The 16,115-nt window shown below is 37.3% G+C and overlaps 3 protein-coding genes and 1 long non-coding RNA gene across 12 annotated transcripts; 2 read left to right on the top strand and 2 right to left on the bottom strand.

Moving 5' to 3' along the window:
- The first annotated feature begins 472 nt into the window (after positions 1 to 472).
- Positions 473 to 3,458, top strand: CCT8 (chaperonin containing TCP1 subunit 8). Its single transcript, XM_043410641.1, has 4 exons — positions 473 to 625; positions 1,362 to 1,664; positions 1,798 to 2,883; positions 3,042 to 3,458. The coding sequence occupies exons 1-4, from the start codon at positions 566 to 568 to the stop codon at positions 3,231 to 3,233; spliced, it is 1,641 nt and encodes a 546-aa protein (XP_043266576.1). The 5' UTR covers positions 473 to 565; the 3' UTR covers positions 3,234 to 3,458.
- Positions 3,459 to 4,112: 654 nt separating this feature from the next.
- Positions 4,113 to 7,349, bottom strand: LOC122405723 (CXXC finger protein 1). Its single transcript, XM_043410642.1, has 6 exons — positions 7,144 to 7,349; positions 6,936 to 7,057; positions 6,759 to 6,849; positions 6,133 to 6,353; positions 5,421 to 5,997; positions 4,113 to 5,051 (listed from the first exon to the last, which is right to left on the bottom strand). Exons 1-6 carry the CDS (start codon positions 7,168 to 7,170, stop codon positions 4,533 to 4,535), a joined length of 1,557 nt encoding a protein of 518 aa, XP_043266577.1. The 5' UTR covers positions 7,171 to 7,349; the 3' UTR covers positions 4,113 to 4,532.
- On the top strand, positions 6,950 to 7,758 carry LOC122405727 (uncharacterized). Its single transcript, XR_006259808.1, has 3 exons — positions 6,950 to 7,084; positions 7,318 to 7,396; positions 7,456 to 7,758. It is a non-coding gene; the product is annotated as an uncharacterized lncRNA (long non-coding RNA).
- Positions 7,759 to 7,918: 160 nt separating this feature from the next.
- On the bottom strand, positions 7,919 to 16,112 carry LOC122405717 (uncharacterized). Of its 9 annotated transcripts, none has more exons than XM_043410631.1 (10): positions 15,900 to 16,112; positions 15,209 to 15,308; positions 14,936 to 15,105; positions 14,737 to 14,838; positions 14,536 to 14,660; positions 11,083 to 14,125; positions 10,389 to 10,528; positions 10,138 to 10,315; positions 9,744 to 9,849; positions 7,919 to 9,692 (listed from the first exon to the last, which is right to left on the bottom strand). In XM_043410631.1, the coding sequence occupies exons 3-10, from the start codon at positions 15,071 to 15,073 to the stop codon at positions 8,443 to 8,445; spliced, it is 5,082 nt and encodes a 1,693-aa protein (XP_043266566.1). In that variant the 5' UTR covers positions 15,074 to 15,105; positions 15,209 to 15,308; positions 15,900 to 16,112; the 3' UTR covers positions 7,919 to 8,442. The 9 variants fall into 9 exon arrangements, with proteins under 9 accessions (XP_043266566.1, XP_043266567.1, XP_043266562.1 ...); XM_043410632.1 differs by having other exon boundaries at positions 7,919 to 9,677; XM_043410627.1 differs by having other exon boundaries at positions 7,919 to 9,849; positions 14,936 to 15,121.
- Between the last annotated feature and the right edge of the window lie 3 nt (positions 16,113 to 16,115).

The following is a 16,115-nucleotide window of genomic DNA, read 5'->3' as shown; positions in this document are numbered from 1 at the left end:
TCACTTGATACAAATCGTTTCCTTGTTCACGATTGATTGACGTCTACTGCGATGCGAATAATTACGAGACTGACTGAGAATAATTTTCTAGAAAAACAATGACAATGGCGTCCAAACACACTTCCGGTTTAGTTCGAAAAACGAATATATCGTTAATTCATTTCAGAATATATAACTTCATGTGTCGGAGAGAGACGACATGACCCGGTGAATCTTCCGGTCATGGTCGCCAATATAGGGGTAATACAAATTTAAAAATATTCTTCTACGATGGCCAATAAACGATTACAAATTATAATTCTCTAGATTTCATAAATACTTCTCTTACCACGTATCCAAATATATTTGGAGTAATTCAATGCGGTTATTCGTAATTAGCGATAAATAATAAAAATCAATATTACTCAGGTCTTCTGTGAACTAGTTGCAAAAAAATGTTTCTGTTGGCAACAATAGAATCGCAGTCTCGATGGTTACCGGTTGACTGTTGACTAATATCCGGCAATTGTCTTGGAGTGAATTTGTTGGGCGATACATGTGACAAAGTTTTCATCTTCACGAAAAAATGGCTTTGCACGTACCAAAAGCGCCAGGAATGGCACAAATGATGAAAGAAGGATCAAGAGTAAGTTTTTCTTGTTAAATAATGTTAATGACTTTTAGATCAAATTAAGACAAGGTCTCGATAAAATGAATGACTAGTAGCAACGCCGGAATGGCCATAGCGAACGTCATGCTTTTAATATATCTCCTTATATGGGCAAGAGCATGTCTCGTGCTACTTCAAAATAATAATTTTCCGAGATATTGACAACATTTTCAACTCACCGATTGAATTACCGAATAACTCGAAAAAAAAAATATTTTGTATCATTTTTTGATCAACGGTTTTCGAGATTTGGGTTCATTGAATGAAATAAATTTTCACTTTGTCACATTACTCGTGTGTTTCTTTACCCACAATCACACATCGATTTTTTTTACCAGTACTAATATAAATACAATAAAAGCACTTTTCAATGGATTTCGCATCCGGTCCATTTCTTGTAATAAATAATAAAAGTTGAGAAAATTCGAAAAACTTTAAAGACGAAAATCAATTACTTAAGATTAGTTCCCTTTCATAGTTCCCTTTAAATTTTATTTTCGCCTACCAAACCATAATTTAAGTAATTCCCAATTTGAAGTATTCATCATTCATATTAACCTTAGAACTTTAACCATGGGTCATCTAGGTTTGAGGATTCCAACCATAGATTTATAAAGCATGATGTACGTTGTTTGTACAAAAAAAAGGGATTTTCGGAGATGCCTATAATTTTAGCATATGTTAAGAATCTACTGACAAAACATTTTTTCAGTACTATTCTGGTCTGGAAGAAGCTGTTTATAGAAATATATCTGCCTGCAAAGAATTCGCTCAGACAGTCCGCACAGCCTACGGTCCAAATGGAATGAACAAGATGGTTATAAATCATCTTGAAAAATTATTCGTAACCAGTGACGCGGCAACCATCATCAAAGAACTCGAAGTGGAACATCCTGCTGCAAAACTCATGGTACTTGCATCAGAAATGCAAGAAGCTGAAGTTGGAGATGGAACGAATTTTGTTATCATTTTTGCAGGAGCTTTGCTCGAAGCTGCTGAAGAACTTTTACGCTTGGTAAGACAAAAATGATGTTTCATCTTTTGGGAAATTGGGAGAAAATTTGATTGCATTTATCAGTGAATTTAAACAATTTGATGATTCTGTAAAAACACAAGTTTGATGATCTGACATTCGATCGATGTTTCAGGGAATAACAACCTCTGAGATTGTAGAAGGTTACGAAGCTGCATTGGAAAAAGCATTGGAGGTGTTGCCAAGTTTGGTAGTGTACGAAGTAAAAGACATAAGAAACGTGGAAGAGGTCAAGAGAGGAATAAGGACATCGATAATGAGCAAGCAGTACGGGAATGAGGATTTCCTAGCCGGGCTTGTGAGTCAGGCATGTGTTTCGATATTGCCAGAAAAGACGACCTTCAACGTGGACAATGTACGAGTGACGAAAATCTTGGGAGCGGGCTTACAGTCGTCGCAGATTATTCAAGGGATGGTATTCAAGCGACACGTCGAGGGTGACGTGACTAAAAAGACGAGCGCTAAAATCGCGATTTTCACATGCCCGGTTGACGTAACGCAAACGGAGACGAAAGGAACCGTTCTCATTAAGACAGCCGACGAATTGATGAACTTTTCCCGAGGCGAGGAATCTCTTCTGGAGAGCCAGATTCAGGCGATCGCGAAAAGCGGAGCTACAGTGGTTGTTTCCGGTGGTAAATTCGGCGATATGGCGCTCCATTATATGAACAAATATGAGCTCATGGCTGTACGAATTCCAAGTAAATTCGACATCAGGCGTTTATGCAAAGCTGTTGGCGGCACGGCTCTCTCGAAAATAATTCCGCCAACGAGCGAGGAACTTGGCTATGCCGATTCCGTCCACACCGCTGAACTCGGTGATACCGCCGTCGTCGTTTTCAATCTTGAGAGCAAGGAAAGTCGTATCAGCACCATCGTTATTCGGGGTTCAACCGAGAACTTTATGGACGATATTGAACGCTCCATCGATGACGGTGTCAACACCTTCAAAGGCATGTCTCGTGACGGACGATTTCTACCTGGCGCCGGTGCTACTGAAGTCGAATTAGCTGCACAAATTTCCGATTATGCCGACACTCTGCCTGGCTTGGATCAATACGCCGTCAGAAAATTCGCCGCGGCTCTTGAAACATTCCCCAAAACTCTCGCTGAAAATAGTGGCAACAAGGCCTCTGAACTACTGTCAAAACTCTACGCTGCTCATAAAGAAGGCAAAAAAAATTATGGTTTCGACATCGATGTGAGTTTTCCTGTTTTGATCTTCTTTACATTTTCAATTTTCCAAATTTTATCCACATTTTTATTGTTGGTAATGGAAATTCTATAGGAATTCTGTTTTTAAACTCAAAACGAAATTCTATTTTACTCGTTATGAATGGAAATTGAAATATTTTTCAGGGCACTGGAGCTGCTCTGATCGACGCAAACGAAGCGCACATAATTGATGCTTTCATTACAAAATCATGGGGCCTCAAGTACGCTGTTAGTGCAGCTTGTACGATTCTTAAGGTCGATCAAATTATAATGGCGAAACGAGCCGGTGGACCAAAACCTCGCGCCGGAAATGCCAACAGTGACGACGAGTCGTAAACACCAAGGAAATTTTACTTGTATTATTTGTTTCTCACGAATACTGTCACTTTTAAAGTCTAAACATATATTTTGAAGCTTAAGAATGTTTTTTTTTGCTCGTTCGCTGATCAACCAATTACGTTCTCGCAACATCCACAAGTTTCTTTACGAATTAACCGATTTTGTAATGAAACTAATTTGTACTGTTCATTTTTCATAATAATAAAAAATAAGTTCACCCGATGCTTCGCTCGTTGTTTTTTTTTAAATACTTAGCCTTGTAACTATTCTGCTTCAAGATCCTTTTAAATAAAAAATAAATTGATAACTTCAAAAATTCCAAAAGCGTATTGCTTGAATGCTACACTGTTTATATTTAATTATTGCACACATTCATTCTATACTGACTGTCGATAACGAAATGTATAGAATTTTTTTTTTACCGAGAGGGTTCGGAAGTTTTGAAGAAATTTCTAGATTATATTCATGAAAAGTTTCCAGTATCTTCTCTTTGCGAAATGTTCCAATATGCTAAAAAGTTATGTGATTATTGTAAAAAAGATTAGACGACTTTTGAGAAAATGGTACTGTTCACAAAACTGTCATTTGACCATAGTTTCTAACGTTTCTAGCGCTTTTAAAATGTGTATAAGGAGGTTGAAGCGTATCTAATGTTAAAACTATTTTCCAACTTTGCACATTAAAATTTTTTAAACAGAAAGCTTAAGACAATATTAAACTTTTAGCGTGCAGATATTCCTGTTCAATAAATTTGGAAAGCTCTGGAACTATACTGAAAATCATTTACATATGAAAGTAAAGTGAAAGTCACAAAAGTGTTTGTAATATTATTTATCTTTCTACCTTTCCTTAAAATCTAAATAAAGTCTCCAGATGTCTTTGTTAATGTACTTCTTGTATTATTTAATCGCCTCCCTCCCCCACCAGTCTAAAGTTATACCGGTGTGTTTCTTTCTTTTAATAGTTCATAGATTGAGCGATCCTTTCTCAAATCATTCGGGACCTGTATGGGACCGTATAGACATATTTTTTTCATCACTTTAATATATTCAGAGTTTCCAAATTTCCTGAAGATTATTCGAAATCCTGCACCTTCGGTGCAGGTTGGTGGAGCGTAAAATAAAATAAACATAAAAATATTACTCTAACCCTGTTCATCCCTTCTGGACGTAACATTGGTACAGGTGATAGCTGTGATTATCAATAGTTTGTACATGTAGTTGTAAAAAAAACAATTTAAAGAAAGCAAATAATTGGTAATCATCTTTCAGGATAGTTGTAATTCAACTTAACTTGCTATTGGTCTATAACATTATTTTCATTGCGTTGTAAACTGTATCGCCGTTGAAGTTCAACCTCCATGGCCTCCATTTGTTCTCTGTTTTGTTCCTGTGTCATTTGTTCCATGAGTTCATGATTGTAAGTGGAGTGTAGCATGAGAGCGAGTACTCCGGCTCTGGTTGCCATGTTTGAGCGTATTTGTCGTTCTTGTTCGACGAGCTCGTCGATTTTCAGCCATTGACGAACCCGTTCCATGTCGATTTCTGCCCGACGCAATTTTTCCCATACGTAATGCTTAACGCAACTTTTTTTCGGTGCTCGACAAAATTCACCCGTAGAATCAAAGACGTTCGTTACTAAAGGACAACCGCACACTTCCGTATCAGTTATTTTTGGATCCTTGCAATGTTCTGGACACAAAACTCGTAAACGCTTGCAATAGGTTCGATTCACTGGATTATAAAAATCGCAAAACATCACTTGACCCTCGATTCTTGTCTTGAATATTGAACCGAACGACGCTTGGGATTCATACTGAAAATGTAAAGAAAAATTTGTGCATTCTATTAAAACTGTTGAGTTATCGGGCAATATTTTACTTTTCATTTTTGTGCAAAGAATTACCACACAACATTTTCGAATTTCATGTTATTTGAAGTTGCTTTAAAATTTTGATATCACTAGTTTTTCATTAGGAAAGTAATACATTAAATCAATTGAATGAAAAATGAATTCTGCCAATGAATTCTTGCAAAATGTGACGGATAATTATAATAACGTTTTTTCTACCGTAGTTAACACGTGACATTGTTTCAATGAGGATTAATGATTGACGATTGAACATTGGAGAATCTTGAAATTACAATCGAATAGAATAATCAGTGTGCAATATTTATAACTGACCTTATTGAAACACTTTTCCATATGTTTAATAGCGCTACGAGAATGTATCTCGTGTCCGCAAGTGATGCAGTACATGCTCATTTCCGTATCGTCATTTTCATCGTCATCGGTTTTGGAATCAATGGTTGCGTGTCTAGCGCGTTCGACGATTCGATCAAGTTCGGCATGACGTTTGTCTAATTCTTGTAAAATTCGTCGAACGTCGTGTTGTTGTTTTCGCACAGTTTCCAGAGCTCTTCTATTATTTTGTTCGGCAACACAAGAGGTTAGTGACCATTCCTGTATGCGTTGTGGTAAAACCTGATAAATTCTGTTAGTCGCGAGTTTCATACCACACTCGTCCGAACAGTATTTGCTTCCTGGTCTGGATTGCAATAGACAGCCTGGACCGTAACACTGACGCGGTTGTTCAAGATGCTCGTTTCTTTCATTGCTCGAATCTCTTTTTCTTTTTTTACTTGGTTTTATCGGTCTGTTAAAGCTTTTAGAAGGTTTCAAGGGCACTCCGATTGTTCTGCACGTCCTCTGGATACAACGAAGCTTCAGCCTCACCGACGGACCAAATTTCTTCAAGTGTCTTAACATAAAATAATTTAGAAGTAAAAATAAACAATTATGACTCTTTAAAACTAATTAAATATCAAAATACCATATGGATACTGATTTTTCCCAAGAAAACATTTGAATGAATAATGAGTTCAGGGATTTTCACCTGCACGCGTCACATTTTCCACAATTCTCGCTTCTTAAACATCCATTGCATTCCCCGCAGCGCTTTGACGATTTCTTCACCAAAGTTGGATCCCAAGCTGCATCATATTCGTATCTGTGATCTCGACCCTTCTCTTTGTACTTTTTCAACCGTCGATCATCCTGTTCTGATTTTTTTGGCTTGTACCGAGTTACCAATGTGGAATCTTCCTCTCTACAACGCTGTATATACAAAACAAAAATCATAATTCATCAACACTTGAACTTGAAACATTGAAACTTTAGTACATTTGTACAATGACAAATTTGATTCAAGGTAATTAAGGTCTTTATTTAAGGAAATTGTACGAAACGCTCTTTATGATGAAGTTTGTTGAAACTTGAACATGCTTGATAATGCAACTACCAAAAAAAGTCGTCAGATGATTATACAAAATGTAGAGTTTATAGGATATCCTCAAAAAATGATGTAAATGTTATTGTACCATGTTTTTGTGATTCTCAGAATATTTTCAAGTTTTTTAAAACTTCCAGATTATTACTTGGGGTGTTGGTACAAATTAAATTTTATTTTCGAATGTATACCGAGTGGTTTTAAATTAAAAAATCTAGGAAGGAACTTCTTACCACACAGAAGAATTGTTTGATATACTTGGCATCTTTTTCAGTAACATTAATGCAATCTCCGTGATACCATTCTTCACAAGCATCGCATCCTCTGTGAATATTCAGAAGATTCATTAGAAAAAATACAAAAATTAATTCCAATATAAACGCAAATAACCTAAAAAAAATAAAACTGACATCATGAAACGCGAACTATCCGAACTTCGGCAAATACAGTAGGCTTGGCCGTCTTGTTTTAGAAGCGTAGCGATTTTGCTTTTCCTTTCTGGCAGCATAAATTGCTTAGCAATTTCTTCTTTCTGTGAAAAAAAAACACGTCAATAATTGTGAGTAAAAAATGGAAATTCTTAGCGTTTTACATGTCCATAAGATTTTATAAACTTACGGACAACCCATGACGTTTTCCACTCATTGTACGTCGTTATTATTGAACTCGAACGTCGATCTATTAATGTACAATGGTGTGAATAATTATAAATATTGAATATTTGACGCAACAACAAAATTCTTCAGAAACTTTTGGAGTATTTTGTGATTTTGTTTGCTATTTTTTTAACAGCAACGCCATCTTGAATTTCACGCCATCTACTGGTAATCGGTGAAAGTGCTATGCAAGTCATGGCGTGTCGTGCAAACGGGTAATTATATATAGTTGCTCTACGGAAGCAGATTATCTGCAAACTTTTTAAAATTGCAGGAGTTGCAGGAGACCCAGGAGGCTAATCTTATAGATCTCGGGACGAATCCAACCGAAAAGACCTCATGAATTTCCGTTCGCAAAACAGTTTTACCGCTAAAAAATGAACGATAATGCGAACTGCAAATTCGTTTATCACTCAATTCAGCGACTATCATAAAAGTTTTGTTGTAATGAATACATCATCAAAAAAAGTAAAATGTTAATGAAACTAATAACTAACACATAACGATAAAAATGATGTTAAATTTAAAAATGGAAGAGGGGTAAACAAAACGTGGAATAATTACGCAAGATTTGTACAATGATTATTTATTATCAAGAGACTCGGTTACTATATTACAGAAAAAGGATGTCTGCTAAATTCCATCGATAAAGGTCTCGTAAAAATGAACAATGCCTACGCACTGGATAAGGAAATAACGGATCTTGAACAAATAAGAAATCCACCCTCATGGAAATCTCAACAGCGAGATAGTATTTTATTGTTTTATAATAATATATTCACATTTAACGTAAACATACATAATTATTGTGGCAAAAATGTCATTTTAATCAATGAACATGTGAATCATTTTCGCCTACAATAATTGGCAAATGAATGGTAATTTTTATCTACATGATAAATATATAAGCTCAACAAATTGATATTTTTATATCTGAGAATAAGAACGACGCAAGAGAAACATGCCCGAGCTTGTTTCCTTTGCAACGAACACAGGATACAATTGAAAAGAAATTGTGTTCCACGGAAGATTTATTGAATTTTCATCCACCAGCTAATGGTATATTCACGTTAACCGATCTATGGATGGAACGGTGTATTAAATCTCTGTACATATTTTGGGTAGTTTAAAGCAAATACTAATCAATGAACAATGACTATTTTCAATGTTTTCAATATCGATCAATTTGGCAATAGGCCGCGTCGAAATTTCGTTTGTAAATGAAAAGTAAAAAAAAAAAAAAAAAAAAAACATAACCGAGCTATCTAACGCAATCGTGCTTTTCGAAATTTCGAGTTTTTCGCTTGTGGCCTCTTCTCCACACATTTTCGTCGTCAGAAATTCTGCTCCACTCACGAAAAGTATTCTCGGATTTAAAATCGCTAAACAGATTGCCATCACTTTTCCATCTGCGAATGGAAATCTTAGAAATTTGTTGGACCGATGATGAACAATTATCTTCAATTGTCAAATTATCATGGCTACGAAATGTTTTAAAGAGGAAACCCCACGTAAATTTCGATCGCTCATTTTTCCTCTGGAATTTTTGAAATACATTGTTTTCAAACTTTCCGACAAACTCGCTTGTATTGGCAAGAACAGACCGAATTTTTGCTAGATCGATGCTAACTTTGCAACAAACGGAGTTGTCGCTACCTGATTTGCTTATGCGACTCGATCTCTTCCCATTTTTAGGCGCATTCGAGTGCAATTTTTCATTTTTGGAAACGTTTTTAACGCGCGAACTTCTACGACTTTGTACTTTTTCCGCGGTGACTAGATGACTGAATGGCGGGTTTTCAATTCTCGTATTATTTATTGGGAGAGTTCCCTCTTTGAAAGCCTCGAATTTTTCGTACTTTGCACGTTTTGGTGAAGATTCCACGCGTTCAGAAATTTCTTCGTTCTCGGTCGCGCAGGTCATACGCGTTTTACATGTTTTTGTGGTATTTCCACAGTGAAAACCGTTTACTTCAGCGTCGTTCGCAACGACCAAATTTCGAGCAACGCTACATGCACTTTCTTTCCATTCGTTGTACAATATTTTCGAAGTCCCGAGCGACTGATCGTCATTCGCCTTTTTTCGAGGACTGCTTTCAGTCTTTTTGTCAATTACTTTATCCTGAGTGCCTTGCTCATTCAACAATTGCATTGTAGTGACCCCACTGTTGCGCAAACGAGTTTTACTTTTTCGTTCAATAGGGCTTATTGTCCTACTAATATTTGTCGACGGCGGTATGGGATCCAGATTTTCTTTGAGTTCGTCTTGACCTCGGGAATTGATATTTCCATGTTTCGAATCGATCGGTAAAACCTCCGAAACCTTCAACGTAGTGTTGCTCTGCGAGCTATTGCTCGATTGGCTGATCATCGCTTTTTCGCTATTTTCATCGCTGCTAAACGCACAAGAACTCATCAATGATCCTGAAAATCTTTTGCGATCATCGACGTTTCTTAAATAATCGGACCCATGCGGCAACGAACAATTCTCGGTTCCTTTGAACAATAAATCTGAACTATTTTTCTTCGAAATTTCATCATTTTTGTGTGATGTTAATTTACCTGCACTATTCATCTTCGAAACTTTATCATTTTTACATGATGAAAGTTTACGCTTTTTCCCATTATCGATCTTCATATTCACGCAATACGTTTTGTAAATTTCCATCTGAAATGAAATAAAGAATATTTTAGCTTTGAAAACTGTATCATCGATACTGCATTATTCCAACATTTTTTCATTTCTAATACATCGATTCAAGTCAAACTCGGCCAAACTTCAGTGTTTCTGTTTCGTTATTATTCGAGTGTTTCATCACATTTAAATATACCTCAAAACATGTTAACGATAACAATAGTATTGTTACGACAGTGGGAATGACTGAACCGTGATTTTCGGAATCATTATTAAAGACTGGAATGTGTTGACGTCTCGGACTAAAAATTTTCTATTTACCTTGACAATGTTTGACCCACAGACTTTAAATTTAAGATCTCGTAATCTGATCATCTTGTTTATTAATCCAATTCGATCAGGGGAGTCACGCCGCTCACTGGCAATGGAACGTTGAGTCGTTTCATTTTTTTCCGCATCGAACTGTGAGTCATTTCGAAACTCGTTGTCCGCTCCACTTCTGCAAAATTCAATAGAAAATAAGAATCGACTTTATAATTAAATTTTCAACTATTTTATAGTGAAGAACTAACTTTTTGCTGACATCGTTTTTATCTCTTGTACATCGGATATTTCGACGTATATCTGGTCCGATCGTCTCGTTGGATTTGATATTGATTGCGACGTCAGATTTGGATGGAACTGCAGGGTCGGTGCCTGCATCCCCGGTACACTGTTATAATCGTAACAAACATACTGGAGAAAAGGTACGGGGAAATAAGATTTTCATAAGAATAATCCCCGCACCCAATCAACCAGAGACAATAAATCCCAAAATTCACAAACGATACTAAGATTCATTTCATTTTCCTAGTTGAAGGAGGCTTGTTGCAATAAGACATCGTAAAACGCTGTAAAGTTTCGGACTTTACGCATTCGGCAACAGATATCCTTTCGGACTCACAATGATTTTGCACTTGAAATAATTCAGACGATGTAAGCAATGCTAAAACGATTACTTTTCAAAGTATGAAGCTGTGGAATATTTAGGCGGAAAATAATTGACAATTAATAAATTTTCGGAATTTCCTTGGGATTTATAAAGGAAAAAAACTTTTTTGTCGAGTGTGTGTCGAATAAGCGATTCCTTAATTCACTAAAAAGAGTGGAGATTCCGGAAGTTCTCACACCTCGTGGAAAGAAAGCGAATGAAACTGAAAACCCCTGGACAATTATTTGTAAATGAATGAAAGATTCGTATAAAGTATTGAATATTTTGAAACTTACGTTTTCCGAAGAGTCTAGAGATTCTCTATCTTCAGTGTAGGAAATTTTTGAGTGTGGACTAATCGGAATTGTTAGAGGCTTTGGATTGGTCCTACTTCCGGTTGGTTGTAAATCCTCATTGTTGGATTTGTTCGGAGGAGTTTCGAAGCTTCGTCGAATCTCATTGCACGAAGGACTCTTATTCAAATTGTTTCCGACAGAAATTCCAGCTGAAGATCCGTTTTGGATTTCACTGGTATTGTCGATCAGAAACGTAGGAACTTTCACAGCTGCGGAGGAATTGGTATTTATGGACGGAGAATTGGACGGGGGTGAAGGAGGTGGTTTAGGAGTGAATAAGCAGACCTTACTCGAGGTAATAAGTCGATTCGGAGTTGACGTTTTGATCGAAGTTGTCGAAACTTCCGTCGTCGGTGCGGCATCTTCAGCGGTCGTTGAATTTTGATTTATCTGTACGTTCGATGATCCCTCGGTCTTTTTCGACGAAGCTTTGTTACAAGGAACATTACTTTTCGTGGAGAACTTTTTTCCCGCTCGAGACTTCAAAATTTCATCGTTTACAACGGCTTCTAGAGGGAGGGAGTAGGATAACTTCGGCGTGGACGATTCGGATGGAACCTCAATGACACTCGTCGATGTTTCATCACTTTGAATCAGTGGTGGAGTTTGTTTTGGCGCCAAAAGAGGCCAACCTCTGTTACTCTGAATCGTCGAATTAGTTGAATTTGGTGTAACAACCGTTTGATTATTATTGCAGACAACCGTCACTGTCGCAATGTTCGATCTATCATTATTCGAAATCGTAGACGTCGTTAACTCTGGCGCAGCAACAATCGATCTTTGGTTGCTTTGAACTTGTGACGAATTAGATACAATTGGCGACAGTACAGCCGATTCTTCGTTGCTCGAATTTGGAACTGATCTTTTGGGTAACAAAAAGGGCGGTTGACCGTGACTCCGAGTTGTTTGTGACGATGATTTCGGAGTGATAATAACCATCGATCCGTCTTTGTTCTGTATCAAGACTTTGGATTGTTGTTCAAAAATTGGCGCTGGTTGTGGTGCCACAGAGATCGGTCCTTTGTCATTCTGAACTGGTGGCAAAACCGTCGAACTTTCGTTGTTTTGAAGCGTTCCTGGAGTCGCCTTTGTCGATGTCACGACTGGATCGTCGGTTCGAATTACCGTCGCCACTAATTTTGGCACTTCACCAGCAGATGTTGAATTATCTTGAATCGTGGAAGTATTTGATACTGCGGCTGCCCAAATTGCCGCTTTACGGGATTTCGGACCTGCGAGTCTGCTTAACGGTGATTGCACCGGTGAATTATTAGTACTGGGTGGTGCTGGTTGGGAGGTTTCAGCCGTCGTTATAATCAAGGGTACAGCAGTGTTTGTCCCAGGAATAGTGAGACTGTAAATCACTGGTTTTGGTAAATTGTTTGCAGCGGGTTGCGCTTCTAAACGTATTATTTCGAGACGTTGATAGATTTGTTGACCGGCTGGATTTTTTGGTTTTTCGGCAGAGGGTACGTGCTCGACTTTTTTTGAATCTGTCGATTGATTGTTCGACTCAGGTACGCTGGCAAACGCTTCAGGAGCCAAAGACGTCACGTTACTTATTTGTATATTCAATTCCGGAAATACAGTCGTTGAGTTTGTCGATGTTTTCGGATTTACAACTGTAGACGAGCTCGTCGTAGGGTTCGTCGACGTCTTTGGATTTACGTCAGTAGGTGAACTCATCGTTGGGACCATCCATGTTTTCGATTTTATGACTGTAGGCGAACTCGTCGTTGGATATGTCGAAGTTTTTGAATTCACGACAGTACACGAGTTCGTTGTTGATCCAGTTTCACTATCGCTCAAATCAATCTCAATCGGCACAGACTTTCCGACTTTCGATACTGGAAATCGCACTTGTGAGCTTGTCGACGAACCAGTCAAACTTGTCCAAACTTTTTTTCCCACATTCAAAACCTCCTCAAAAATTGTGTTTGATTTCGATTGTATTTCTACCAGCTTCGTGTTCTCTTTAGTTCCTGAAGCTGCCCGATTATTTCCAAGTGGCCAAGGCTTACTGAGAGGACGATAAGATTCTCTGCAACTCGGTCCGGAAACGATGATCACGTCGTCATCGCTGTCGTCCTTATCAGCCTTACGTGCCACTTCGATTTTCGGTTTTTTTGTCAAAGGTGCAAGTTCATCGTTATTTTCTCTAACCGCTTGGGTCTCCCGATTCTCTGTAATGCTCCTCGGTGATGTCAACGAATCTTTACTACCGGTGTCAAAAAGTCGTTGTTTTTCTGGACTTTTCTCTTTGATGCTAATCACCTCTGGAACGAAGGAGGAAGATTGTGGCTCAACATGCGAGTCACAGGTATCTGTGAACGTTTCTGGACCACCGCCCACTGAAATTTCACTGTCGCTGCTACTCTCATCGTCTGATATGTCATTTTCAACTTGCGATCGTCGACTATTTGAAGAATGACTGAACGTTTCTGTATTCGTTCCAGATTTATTGAGGATAGAAGTGCACTCGTTGCATTCCCAGATTGGGTTACCCCACCTGAGATTCCCACATGCCGAGTGAATACCTTGAGAACCGCAAGTTCGACAAAGCGTCAATTCCCATTTCGCGTTCGTGCCCGTATATTCTCTTCCTTTCGGACAAACACATTTTACAGCATCGCAGCGATTGTGTCTGTATAACAATTCGTGAAAAGCGTTTGGTACCAATTCCCAAGATGCGTCCTGACTCGGTATAAATATTCCATGGTCTAACATCGCCTTCTGAAACTCCGCTTTGTTGTTGCACAACGGACACTTGAAGAAGTATCCTGCACTCATAGCCAATTGCTGCACGCATACACGATGGAACCATGCGTTTTTTTTGCAACACGGAGCCCATATCGTACCCAAATGATCTCGCGGATTAACTTCATCGTAGCATATGTAACATATCCTCTTTTCGCATTGCGATAACTCTTTCCAAATACGGTCTTCGATTACCTGCTTCGGTCGATGATGAATACAATACGATCTGAAAAAGAACAAAAACGTTCGCATATTTGGGAGTACTTGTAGTTTATATAAATCGAAACTGAATGAATTTTGACTTTTTTTTTTAAATCCAGGGCGCTGCTTTGTAACACCAAATAACGATGATTCCTTTTACGTTGTATTTGTTCTTCTGGTTTTTGATAGAATTTTGTAATATTATTCTCACTTGATTAAGTCGTATTAATTTGTTTGCAACAATTCCATTGATGAAAATAGCAACGATTTAATTAAAATGTTGCATTTTGAGAATTTGAAAAATTTAACATATGTCTCTATGAATGAAATTTGTAATAGCATTATTGACTTCTATCAATTGACAGAAAGTTTATAATACTTTTACGGAATTTATCACAGGTGTTATTAATATGTTTGTATAAAATTCGTACGTACCTAAATTCTCCAAAAAACTGATGCAGCGAACCATTTTTTAGGCCACAAGGAAAATGAAATATTTTTTTACATTTTGTATTGCAGCATCCTAATGTAGCTCCATTTTTTTTGCAGTACGAGCAAACCTGTGAGTTCAGTTTAATTAAGAATACCGATATTGACTAATCATTCATCAAAAACAAAAGGAATCGTAAGTCTTACTAGTCGTTTTCCTCTTTTGATCTCTTTGTGGATGTCGTCAGGCAAAAAACCCAAAATACCTTCATCATCAGACCCTTGCTGTTGCATGTTAGATGAAAACAGCTGAGAATATTGTAACAGTTACAAATGAGTTCTCGATATAATGAAATTAGAAATCACATGGAGAAATGTTTAATAAGAATTTTGTGAAGAATCTTACCAAACAATAATAATGGGTGATAATTCCACTGTATTCATGGATTTTTCCATAATCTAGCTCATTGACATCCGCGAGGCCACAGAAACAACATGTCTTGCCATCTTTGGGAGGTGGCAGGCCAGAACTTTTTCGTGGCATGTTGAATAATTCTGCTTTTCACTGAACTATAGCTAATTATATAATGTACTAAATCACTTGGAAATTATTTATTCGGAGCTAAAATACTTTGAAAAATATACGCTACAGTAGTTTTCTACCAAAACATCAAAGTACCTTGATCCAGTTGTTTTGCTAAAAATTCCATTTTAAATCCATGACTGTTGACTTCCACAGATAGATATCAAGTTTCAACATTTATTGCAGATGCATCAAGCTTTTGAGAAAAAATTAAAATTTCATTGATTTATGTTGTAATATTCTTTACACTATTTACAATTGAAACATTGATAGGCTAATAAAAAGGAACTTTAAACAATCGAATGTTCTGTTATTAAATCGATTTGAAATTTGACATAAATTGAAGATTCAAACACGTTTTGATAACAAAAACAAAATCAATTTTTTTTCTATGCATCTCACACAATTTGATAATTTTCAAACAATATAACCACTTGTGACTAAATTTCGTACGAGCCAACAAAGCAGTAAGCGGCCAGAGTAACTTTTTCAAACAGAAGACAACTATTTGTAAAAGCACAAATTTATTCGCGAGGCTCATCGACGCCATTTACACGTTGAGAGTTCTTGGATAATCTACGAATCTAAGGAGATAGTCATTCAAAGTAAATTCGACTCGATGAAAAAGATGACGTTTCACGTTATGACATTTGTCAGGAGTGAATATATTCTTATCGTAAATCTTTACTCAATTGAACTGTATTATCTCAGCTTCATATGTTATGATGGTCATTTGATCGACAAATATTGACGGAATGTTTTTCAGGGATTCTCAAATCTAACCTACCTGCCAAGCTTGGAAAACAGTGATCTTCATTTTGTATAGTCAAATATTCATTTAAAGATCACTGCGATCTAATGTCCAACTTTTGTACCAAGTCGTCATTCTACATTAATAACAATTCTTTCCAATGAAACAATAATAATCGATCTTAAAAAACTTTAACCGAGATCCAAGTGGTCTAAATATGGGACCGTTGCTGGCCGCGGGTCGCGGGTCCGT

The sequence above is a fragment of the Venturia canescens genome, chromosome 2 (genome assembly GCF_019457755.1).
Source record: "Venturia canescens isolate UGA chromosome 2, ASM1945775v1, whole genome shotgun sequence".
NCBI lineage: Eukaryota > Metazoa > Arthropoda > Insecta > Hymenoptera > Ichneumonidae > Venturia > Venturia canescens.
This window is presented reverse-complemented; position numbering and strand designations above follow the sequence as displayed.